At 45.3% G+C, this 11,737-nt stretch overlaps 1 protein-coding gene across 12 annotated transcripts in view; it reads right to left on the minus strand.

Annotated features, from left to right (window-relative positions):
* Positions 1-11,737, minus strand: part of LOC309362013 (putative G-protein coupled receptor 34) — a 302,268-nt gene that overhangs the window by 102,692 nt on the left and 187,839 nt on the right. For 9 of the 12 annotated variants that reach the window (XM_081897465.1, XM_081897469.1, XM_081897470.1 and 6 more), the window contains one exon: positions 8,529-8,676. The exons of 1 other annotated variant lie outside the window; for it this stretch is intronic. Coding sequence is in view for 3 of the 11 variants with exons in the window: in XM_081897466.1 (XP_081753592.1) it covers positions 8,529-8,676 (148 nt within the window). In the remaining 8 variants the exon portion in view is untranslated. Of the gene's footprint in view, positions 1-8,528; positions 8,677-9,089; positions 9,201-11,737 lie in introns of those variants that run through there. 2 more of the 12 variants (XM_081897472.1, XM_081897473.1) reach the window with 2 other exon arrangements.

The following is an 11,737-nucleotide window of genomic DNA, read 5'->3' on the forward strand; positions in this document are numbered from 1 at the left end:
GGATCCTAACAGCCAGAAAGGGTGCTCTGCTTGGAAAGCAGCAAAGAGCTGGCTGCTCCGTCCCTTCCTCCTCCTCCTCCTCCTCCTTCTTCTGCTGCTGCTAATGAGACCTGGAGCAAAGCAGGCCGAGTTCCTGGCTTCGTCATCGGTGCAATTTGCAGAAGGGTGGTTTCTGCAGCTGGCTGCTCCGTCCCTTCCTCCTCCTCCTCCTCCTCCTCCTCCTCCTTCTGCTGCTAGTAGAGGCCTGGAACAAGGTGGGCCGAGTTTTCGGCTTCGTCATGGATGCCATGGGGCCCCATTCACCCCGTCCTTCCTGCTCTGCTGGTCCACGTGGCCATTTGCAGAGGGGCGGTTTCCGCAGACCCCCACCATCCCACCCCCCTTCCTCTATGCTAGGTAAATAGAATTACAGGATTTCCCACAGTTTCTGTACAGACATCAGCTACATGAACGCTTCAGCCGTCTTCTATAGCAAGATGGATTCACGCCATCAAGTGCTACAGGCATACAACGCAAACCTTGTGATTCAAGAACTTTTCCATTACTTAAACAACTCCACATTTGCCACGGCGGCAGCAACACTGTCAACTTGAATGTGCTGGACATCTGTGGTTTTCTGCCTCCCCCCCCTTCTTTTACTCCCACTTTCCTCCTCCATATGCTAAAGCTTTCCTCTTCATTCCTGCTGCTATATTACTATCTTTCCTTTTAAAATTGGAATACCCCCCCTCCAAATCTGGGGCAAACTGGTGGAGACAATAGCGGTGGGGAAGGTATGAAGAAAATCTTATTTTTTATAAGCCCCCGATTTTTCCCCAGCATAACTAATTTTTATTTGGCTTTGGCTTTCTGTAATTTTAATTACCCAAAGTGTATTTCTACATAGATAGCAGGAGACCAAAACACTGGAAAGAAAATACAGTCTTGAAGAGACTAGTAAATTAATTGTGATGACTATGTTGGATTTTTATTTCTTTTGTTGAGTCAGAGTACTACAATCAAGTGCTAGAATATAACTTAGGATGCTTCTAGATTCCATGTTCTGTTTTTTGTGAAGTTCATTGTGTTTAACACAATGTGACAATTCAGGTAAATACTGTTAACCTTTTTTCCCCCCTGGTGCTGTCAGAGTATATGCTTTTGCACATTTGAAGTGCAGTCCGAAAGCAAATTATGTATATAATAAATTACCACCCCCCCCTCCAAATCCGGGGCAAACTGGTGGAGACGATAGCAGTGGGGAAGCTACAAGAATTATTGGAAAACACAGATAATAAAATGCATTCCCCTCTGGGTTGAATCCTGGCCAGGGGGGCTCAATCCCCCCAATATTGAGGGGGCCCACATCCCCCATTGGGTTGCTGTTATGGGGAAGCAAATGACAGCCACTATCAGCTGCAAGAGACACACGCCATAGGGAGCCGAGCGGGAAATGCGACAGATGTGGAAGGACACATCTCGGTCACATGGAGAGATATAACTTCACAGAGAAGTGGGACTGGCAAGGGAAATGGCCCGCTAGTCGTGCATGAGGGAGAGGAATGGGAAACATTCAATGTATCCATCTGTAGATCATTTGCATGCTGCAGGGCTTCATACAATGTTTCTAACCAAATAAACAAAACAGAAATAAAAAGTAGATCATTTGCATACTGCAGGGCTTCAAACAATGTTTCTAAACAAGTAAACAAAAAAAAAGTTTTGTTCATGGTAACATTAGCATTGTATACAGAAACAACGGGTTCCTTTCATATCTTTATGTATTGGTTCATTTAAATTGGTTGAACTTTCCCTCTCCTTTCCTTCTGAAAAGCTCAAAGCAGCTAACAAAAAATCAAAGCATGACTTAGCAATTGAGAATATTTGTTAGGAAACAGCAGCAGAGATAACCTCCCCTCCTCCCCTTCTCTTTACTTATTTGCTTCCATTTTAAGGGGGGAAGAGAAGCATGCATGTCTGAAAAGCAATGTTGTCCAATGAAATTTGATATTGTGTCACACTAGGCCCACAGAGTTTTCAAGAAAAATTTAATGGTGCATTACCGGGCTATCAGCCCGTGTGTAGTTCAGATTCTGTAGTTTGATTGCACCTAAATGGCAGAAAATGCAGACTGCTCTGTGTCAGAGCTGGCCCATACCTCCTTGCAGGCATGTCTTAAACTTTAATACCAAATATCAAAACAAAAGGAACTAAAGGAAAATATCTATCTAAAATGTATAATCTGCTCCACAATTAACATCCTGCCATCAAATAACTTTTGTCTCACTTAAAGCGCTCAACCTTTTCTGAGGATGCACACACTCAGAACACATAGAGCCAGAGAAAGCTAAAACTTTCTGCAGCTTGATTGTCCCCAAATGGCAGAACCTTCAGAGTGCTCCTTGCAGGCGTATTTTAAACTTTAATACCATGGGGCTCCAACCATTTGTGCCATATGACCAAGTAAGGCATCTTTCCAACTGCAGCAGCCCCATTTCCTTTCCATGGAACAACATGGTTGCCTCTCCTGCAGAGGATGATTTGCTGGGGCCCCGGGCACCTTCTTCCAGAAGGAAACGTCATCTGAGGAGGTGATCCAGGAGGAGGGCAAAGAAGAGCAGGGATGGTGATTCTACTGTACTTCATTGTCAGGTAAATCGTCGCAGAGCTCTGATGCGATTCAGATGTCACCTTGGACCTCTACAGGGGTCAGAGTGAGGCCATCCCAGGCCTTTCAGCTCCACCTAAGGTAGAGAGGCGATCGCCATGACGGAATGTTAGACTCAGGGTTGCCAAGATCCCCACAGCTCGCTGGGATTGTAGGGACGCAGACGTGTGGACTGCTGAAAAGGCTCCACATTTCGAATGGAAATTCCCTGAGCGATAGAAAATGAAGCAGGTATACAGGAAGCTGGCTTGGCAGCAGCTTTGTTGGGACTTCATTAGCGGTTCTTGCCAGCATCAGCCCTGTAAATATATGCATCTTTGTGTTAGGTGCTCTGGGTATCATTCGGCCACTGCTTGCTGTATTAGACAGGCACCCCTTTTTGTGGTGGAGAAGGGGGCTCAAAGCAGCAAGCCAAAAATGCCCCCTGCCCAAGCAGGGCTGGGGCTGATAAGCAAGAATTCAATACCTCTTGCCCATACTCTCATAAGATTATCTCCCTTGTAAGCCTGGCTGGAAGCTTATACAGATTGGTCAGCTGTTTTGTACTTGTGGGAAGGGTTTCCCAATATTTTAGGATTCCCGTGGCTGTCCAGCCCATGGCCTGGAATACAGCAAATCTAAAGTCGGTTAGAGAGCTACCTGGGGTAGCCAGAAAGCAGATTGGAAGAAGTTTGCATTGAGGCATATGGCTGGACCCCTTCGATTCTCCTTTTATTCTCGACTTGATTTATCCCCATTGGAGATTGTCCCTAAGAAAGCCCCATGTGATTTCTGTCTGATCCATAATTTATTGCATCCCAAAGACCCCCGTGAATGACGCCATCCCACTGGAACTTTATTCCATGAAATACACATCCCTGGATCAGGCGGTTAAGCATATCAATAAAAGACTGGAAGAGGGGCCTTGTGGGCAAAAGGTGTTATTGAATCGGCTTTTAGGTTATTGCCGGTTCACCCTCAAGATTTTAAGTGGCTGGGCTTTCATTTGGATGGCACTTATATTGATAAGACGATGCAAATGGGCTGCGCAATACCCTGTGCAGCATTTGAGTCCTTTAGCACCATCCTTCATTGGGCTTTGCGAGTTAAGTCTGGTTCACTGGAGTGACCCATTATCTTGATTATTCTCCTGGCTGGATCATGTGACACCAGCAACTGCATAGTCTTAGTGGACGCCTTTTTTCCATCACTGAGGAGCTGGGTGTCCCGTTGACAGCAGATTAGACAGAGGGCCCTTTTAGCGTATTTAGGGATCCAGATGGATATCGTTGCTCAAACAGGCCACTTGCCTATGGAGAAGCTGTCTGCCTTGAAGAAAGTTATTTTGTAATACTTCCTCTGAAGCAAGTGGTGCTTCATCAGATCCGATCTTGCTGGGTCATTTAATTAATCTTGCATACAGAGTGGTTCCCCCAGGCCGCCCCTTCCGTTCCTGCTTGGCCAGGCTGCCTGAGGCCCGAGGTCCCCCTGCCTTCATGCACGCTTACCAAGTGAGGTGAAGGCGGATCTCATGCAGTGGTTGCAATTCCTAAGTGAATGCAATAGTAGTTCACCTTGGCAGGATACCTTGAACCTGCACAGTGATTTTCAGGTTCACGCTGATGCTGCTGGATCTTTGGCCTTTGGTTTTTATTTCAGGGGCTGCTGGTGTGCAAAGCCATGGCCTCAAGCCTGGTGTGGTGAGGCAATCATTTAACCTAACTTTTCTTGAGTTTTCCCCATTGTAGTAGCTGTTCACATCTGGACCGAGGAGTTCAGTGACCGTCGGATCTGCTTTTGGTCTGATAACCAGGCAGTGGTGAGCATCTTGGCAAAACAGTCTTCACGCTCCAGCAGAGTCTCTGCCCCTCCACTCACACTTTCGAGCTGCGCTGCTTAAGGTTTAAAATTGTGGTTTCTGCTCACCTGAGTACAGGATCCTCTAATGATATCGCTGACACACTATCCCATTTTCAGATGGAGCGCTTCAGATCCTGGGCTCCAAACACCCAGCTATTGCTGGACTTTTCCGGACCACCTGTGGCACTTTGACAACAATTAGTAATTACAGGGAGTAGCAGCTTCCATTTCCCCTTCTGCTTTTAGCTCTTATGAGAAGGCCTGGACTGTTTTCTTAGCCTTTAGCTGGCACTCCTCGGCCATTCAAAGGCACTTGCCCCCATCCTCTGAGAAGGCCCTGCAGTATTTGGCCCATCTGCTGCAGATTGGATGTGTTGTTACAATTATCAGAATTCAGTCCACTGCAATGTCTGTTATAGTGAAACTTTATTTTTCAGAGACTCTTGTAAAAAGTTTGTCACGTGCGGGGCCTTGGAAGGTTGGAATAGGCTCCAACTTCATAGGACAGTGGGCAGGAAGCTGGTCAATTTTTACCTATGCAGGTTCTACAACAAATTAAGACTTGTCTGCTGGTTAAAGTTACAGGAGTCATAGGAGCAGCTGTGCTGTGCGCATTTGGATTGTTGGCCACAGCATTGTACATTGGACTGGCAAGCGCGCTGATGAGTCTGGACTGGGGCGCCATCTCAGTCTTCCTGCCCATGTGAACGTATCCTGGATGTCCAGATTGGGAATGCTTTGGGAGGAGTTCCTTCCTTTGGTGCGGTCGAGTGTGACCTGTGCAGGTCCTCCCACAGCGCTGGTGGTGCAGCTGGGCAAAAATGATTTGCTGTCTTCCTCCAGCATAAGCTTGCATTCCTGCTTGCAAGAGGACTTGGATGAGTTGCTGGCAGCTCTCCCTGGACTCAAAATATTTTAAAGCATTGGTTCAAGGTGGTCTGGGGTGTGTGTGTTGGAGAACCTATTCCCTCCAATGCGCAAAGGTATTCCGTTAAAGGTATCCAGGGATTCACCATGCTTTTGTCGACCCCTTTCGAGGGGTAGGGCCATGCATGAGTCCCTGGGAGCATTTGGGGTGAGCTTGAGTCTGATCCCAACCTGTGGAAGGACCAGACTCAAATTCCTCACCTCTTGACCCCTCAGCAAATGTCCAAGCTACAACCCGAGGGTGAAGTGCAAACCTCATCCCCACAAGTCATGTGTGCTTAAATAAGTTTTACGGTCAGAGGCTGCTATCTAAAGAAGTATCTCCCATTTCTAGGAAGGCCACTTCATCTAGCACTCAGTCGCTTTCTTCACTGTCTTCCCAGGGCTCCCAGGCAAGCTCTCCAGGCTCACTGACATCCCTGAGGTCCATAGACTATGCTGCCAACCACAGGGCAGACTATTTCCGCAAGCTGAACAAGGAGAGGGAATTCCACTATTCTGTCATCCAGTCCAAGCTGAATCATGTGATTAACATGCTGTCTAGGAGGGGCGATGCGGCAGAAAACTACATAGGCTGCCACCCAGTGAGGTGCAACTTAAAGCCTAGGCAGCGGATCAGCACAAGCCTCATAAACCTCAGAGACTTTGCACTGTATTCATCATATGACTGCTTCTGAGAAATGGAATCGTGAGAACTGGCACACATAATTGCCATACAGGGGGTGCTGCTGGCTTGGTGGTGGTTGGTTTTTTAACTTGGCTGCCCAGCCATTTTTGTGATACTGCAAGCCTTTCTCAGGATTTGCCATGCCATGGAGAAGAATATGCACATTATACCTTGTGGCACAAAGGTAGCCATCTCATGGAAACACCTTCACGTTGCTCTTTGTGGCTTACATTTTGTGTGCGTCACTTCTAAGTGCTCCAGCCTTCACACTTGGTCAGTTCTGTACTGCCCTTACCAATGTTGCTTTCTAGTGGTCTTTTGGTCTAAGAAATCATGGGCTAACTTGGTTTTACCAAGGGACAATAATATTAGCTGTTTAGTTTGTTTAAATACCCCGCTAGTGCCTCTCTTTTTTTTGTCCCAATATAGGAACATAGAAAAATATTTTTTTCTATGCAACTGATTGCCTGATAACAGATGGCTAACAATGTCAAAGACAATGTGCAGTGACTTGTAACTTTTCCAGCAGCTATTGCCATATCTTAGGGCTCCTTTTCAAAGTGTTTTTAGTGAAATCCCTGAAGTTTCTGGTGTGGATGTGGCTCTTCACCTATGTAGGTGCCTTGTTCAATGGGCTGACAAGGCTGAAACCGGCTCTCATTTCTCTATTCACTATTCCCCTTGGTTATGAAAAGCACCGGGTTGAAATTGACCATTCTTGTGAACTAAATTCCGCCCCACATGGGGGGGGCGTTTTTTAAAAAAATATTTAGTTTATGGCACAGTGAATGCCATCAACCCAGTGTGATCCAGGAGTAGCTCCTATACAGCCGTCTGCTGTCACTTAGATCAGTGACTAAGCACCATGCAAAAAGAAAGGGTTTGCAACTGTGATTGTATTATTCATCTTTTTAAAATATAAACATCGCAAGTTTTGGCACAGTTTCTGTATGGACATCAGCTATATGTATAAATAAATCATCATCATCATCTTTATAACCCACCAATTTGGCTGGCTATCCCAAGGGATTCTGGGGGGCTTACAGCATATCTAAAAACATCCAGCATTAAAGATCTCCTGATTTACGGCTCAGGAGATCGAGAGGGAGAAGGAAGAGAAGGCAGGAAGGGTAACCATGTCAGATCGCTAACTCCTCGAAATACAAACGTCTTCCGGATTGATTGCCGATAAACTCCACCCTTGGTCTAACATGGTTTCCTCATCCATGCTTAGCTAATCTGTTCCTCCTTCCCTTTTTGAGTAAAAAAAATTTTCACCACTTTTCCATACAAAAGTTTAACTGAAATATAACGGTTTAAAATACACATTAATATAAGCAACGTCAAAATACCAAATAGAAGTATAATCACAAGGTTGCAAGCCAATTTTAAATATTGGTCATGGTAGGGCTCCATCCTGAAAATATGTCCCACCAATGGTACTTTGAAAGAGTTACTCCAGAGCTGGAAAAGTAGTATCCTGACAGTACTGGGAAACTGGAGCAGGACCTAGCCCCCTGTCACACATCAAAAGTGGGGAAGAAATTCATGACAGAGCAGCAAATACAGGTACTTGATTGGCCAGGGAATTCCCTGGATGTAAATCCCATTGAGAATTCGTGGGCTATTTGCAAAAGTCACCTCTGTGCTGTAGACTGTATGACTATGGAGAAACTCATTCAGGCGCTGATTCAAGTGTGGTACAGGAATCCGAAAATCAACAGTAACTCTTTGAAATGAGTAGACTCCATGCCAAACCGTGTTCAAATGCTGCTTAAAAATAGCGGTCATGTCCATTAATAATGTACATGTCTGTGAGTTTTGTACATCTCTGTGTGAGTTTTGTACAATATACTATTGTGTGAAATTGTTTCAATTAATTTGTACAGCACATTGTTATGTGTTTAGTAAGACATGGACACACACTAGAACTGTTCACATTACTGAACCAGAAACAGGTCAAATCACCCCTTAATTCAGAGGGCGCACAATGTGAGTTCCTGCACTAAAACAGCAGTGTTTGCTTTGATAACCAGATAAATAAATCAAGTTGACTTTCAGGTAATACTATATAGTATGGCCCCTGGGCCATTGCTTCTACATTTATGATGTTCTACCGATTTTGACGTAGATTGAATATTTTTCTTTCAAATCAGTATATAATAAATGTTTGGGGGGAATTGAAAGGAAACCCACATCCCGCCCACTTTAGAAGTCCACAGTTGGTTAAAAGACAAAGGCCTAGTTAAAAAGGAATTACTCATTTTGCTAAGCTCTCATATTAACAGTTTCACCAAATTTAAGAAACTCAGGAAGAAGATGGGTGTGTGTGTACTTCCTGACCCTCTGAAGATACCTAGCCTCATGTGCCTAACCCCATCTGGAAGGCCTTAGGACTTCTCAGCAGAAGCTCCACCCTCCTGGAAGAAGACCCACAATGCCACCTACCTTGGAGGGCCACTGCATTCTGGGTGGAAAGGAACTTCAACTCCATACCGGCTGATGGGAAGAGCAGCTCCATGATCGACCAGGCCATGGCTGGGTATTGCCCCTCCATCTTCCAGAAGTAGCGCATCAGGTGTCTTGGGATACATACCTGCAAATACAGTCCTGTGAGAACAAGGCCCTCCATGCCAGCTGAGACCTAGGACCAAACAGCTAAATGCCAGATGGCCCAAGAAACCCCAAATAAAAACCTATATGACTACATATAGGATATTTTCTGCAATCTACCCCCCCACACTCTTTAACCCAAATCCAATTCTAACCCCCTACTCCCCCACCCACCACACTCTAGGACAGCGCAACTGCATTGGTTCGTTAGACAATACAGGTTGAGACACACAGGGGAATCTGGATGGGTTGGCAGGGAATCACCCTATACTGTAGATAAGCAAGATAGCTAGCTTAAAAGCAATTACATTACATGTAATTATGTCTGCATTGCATAAATTGGGAAACCTCATCAAAGGAAAACACATCACTTCATTTATAAACACCAGGACTGACCATGCCTACCTTAACTTATGAGGAACAGGAATTCATAGACAGTCCTATCACCCAAGAGGAAATAGATATGGTCCTCAATAACCTCAAGCCACATAAAGCTCCAGGCCCAGATGGCTTTCCTGCAAATCCTCCAACAAATATACTCCCAAGCCTCAGCAATATGGAGGACTAACAATAGGGACTCTAATACCATAGCAATCCAAAAGGCATAAAACAAGGATTCCCACGGTCTCTCTTCTTATTCATCCTGGCTCTGGAACCTTTAGCGGTCTGAATCTGAGCAGCCACAGACATCAAGGAAGTGGAAAGAAAAGGAAAAACCTACAAATTAGGACTCTTTGCAGATGACAGCACCACACCCCATAAATACAGCAATCTCCTTAATCAGAGAACTCAAAACATCTGCAATGGTGTTGGGCCTACTGTAAATTTTGCATAGTCGGAAGCTATGTGCTTCTCACACACAAAATGGACTCGCTAACGTCACCAAGATAAAAGTTTGCCACAGCAAGTTCAGATACCATAGGGTACAAAGAACCTGAAACCTCAATAAAGTATACCTCCACAACTACAACCCCTTGTTGGCGGCAAATTAACAAAGACCTAAAGAGATAGAACAAGATTAGCTTCACTCTCTCAGACAAAATAGGTCCAGTCGTGACCGACTCTGGGGTTGCGGCGCTCATCTCGCTTTACTGGCCGAGGGAGCCAGCGTACAGCTTCCAGGTCATGTGGCCAGCATGACTAAGCCACTTCTGGCGAACCAGAGCAGCGCATGGAAATGCCGTTTACCTTCCCGCCGGAGTAGTACCTATTTATCTACTTGCACTTTGACGTGCTTTCAAACTCCTAGGTTGGCAGGAGAAGGGACCGAGCAATGGGAGCTCACCCCGTCACGGGGATTCTAACCGCCGACCTTCCGATTGGCAAGTCCTAGACTCTGTGGTTTAACCCACAGCGCCACCCGCGTCCCCTCAGACAAAATAACCATGATCAAAATGATCACCCTCCCAAAACTAACCTACGTATTCCAAACAAAAAACCAAGAATAAGCCCCAAATACCTGCACCTCCCCTCCTCAGAGGGACGATGGGGAATCCCCAACATACATTGCCAGCCAAGTAAGCTACATAATCCCAAATATACTAGAAGATGAAACAAAACAGTGGGTGTACCTGGAGAGAGACACAATTGAAAATACTTGCACCACAGCATACCCAATTCCAAGCAAACTAAGGAAAATTCCCACAATACTTAACCATGCTTAACCAATACACAGACCATGCTTAAAGCATGGAAAGCAGAAATAGGCAAACTGTCCCCAACCCCATCCCCACTAATTCCCCTGGCACACCACCCATTATTCCATCACACAGCACAAAACCTCCAGATAAAAACTTGGCAAACCAAAAGCTTATATCGCCTAATCAACCTCTATAAAAATGGCAAACCCTTGCCAACACAAGAAATACAAGACAAACTAGAAGACGCCCAAATGCCCTGGTTAACACACCACCAACTACATGCCCTCTTAAATAATCCAGTAGTAAAATCAGCAGCAACTAGGCCCCTGACAACCTTCAAAAACCACCCCAAAAAATCTCCTATGGGATTAACCCCACTCAGTGGACCAGAACATGGTCTAAACCCTGCTTTAAATCCATATCAAAGGAAAGGAAAGCACTCACTCTGAAACTTACCTACAGGTGGTACCTAACACCAAGGAAATTAGCACTAATAAGCCCAGGTGATTCACCAAAATGCTGGAGAGGGTGCACCTCCCCAGGGACATACCTCCACATGTGGTGGGAATGCCCCCAAATCCAGCTCTTCTGTACAAAATCCACATGAGAAATACGTAAAATAACTAAGCAAGTATTAGAAATCAACCCAGAACTGGCCCTACTAAACATCTTCCAAGACAACAATGCCCACTCAAATCACGAAGAACTCATAACCCACCTACTCTGAGCAGCCAGAAACATCATAATCTGGTGAGACCTGTCAGGAATAAGTATGGAACAATGGTACCAAGTAGTATGGGAAGCCGCCTTAAAAAAATTAACCAATAAATTGAAACTGACACGGGGACAAATAGAAGAGGACGCCTTCACCCTGGTATGACTCCCCTTTATCACATACATAGCCCAACAAGACAAAAATCCACCAACAGAATACAAATCAATATGGCTAACCTGATCCAAAACACCCACCCACCCCACTCACACATGAAAACAAAGACCAACACAGCCAACCACAAACAGCCACACCCTAGGCCAGTGTTTCCCAACCTTTTTTGGGCAAAGGCACACTTGTTTCATGAAAAAAATCTCGAGGCACACCACCATTAGAAAATGTTTAAAAAATTAACTCTGTGCCTATATTGACTATATATAAAGTAACTCTCTTTAATAGGCCTCAAATAAACACAAAGAACGTATTTTATAATTACTTTATTATGAAATAGTAAGTACCGTATTTTTCGTCCCATAGGACGCTCCGTCCCATAGGACGCACCTACTTTTTTTGGGGGGGGGAAATAAAGGAAAACATTTTTTCCTTTATTCCCCCCCCCAAACAAGGTCGGGGAACAGTGGGATGGCGGTGCTGCACCTCCCCGCTGTCCCCCGAGCTTGTGGGGCTGGCCC

Source organism: Podarcis melisellensis (assembly GCF_964234715.1).
Source record: "Podarcis melisellensis genome assembly, chromosome: Z".
In the NCBI taxonomy this organism is placed as follows: Eukaryota; Metazoa; Chordata; class Lepidosauria; order Squamata; family Lacertidae; genus Podarcis; species Podarcis melisellensis.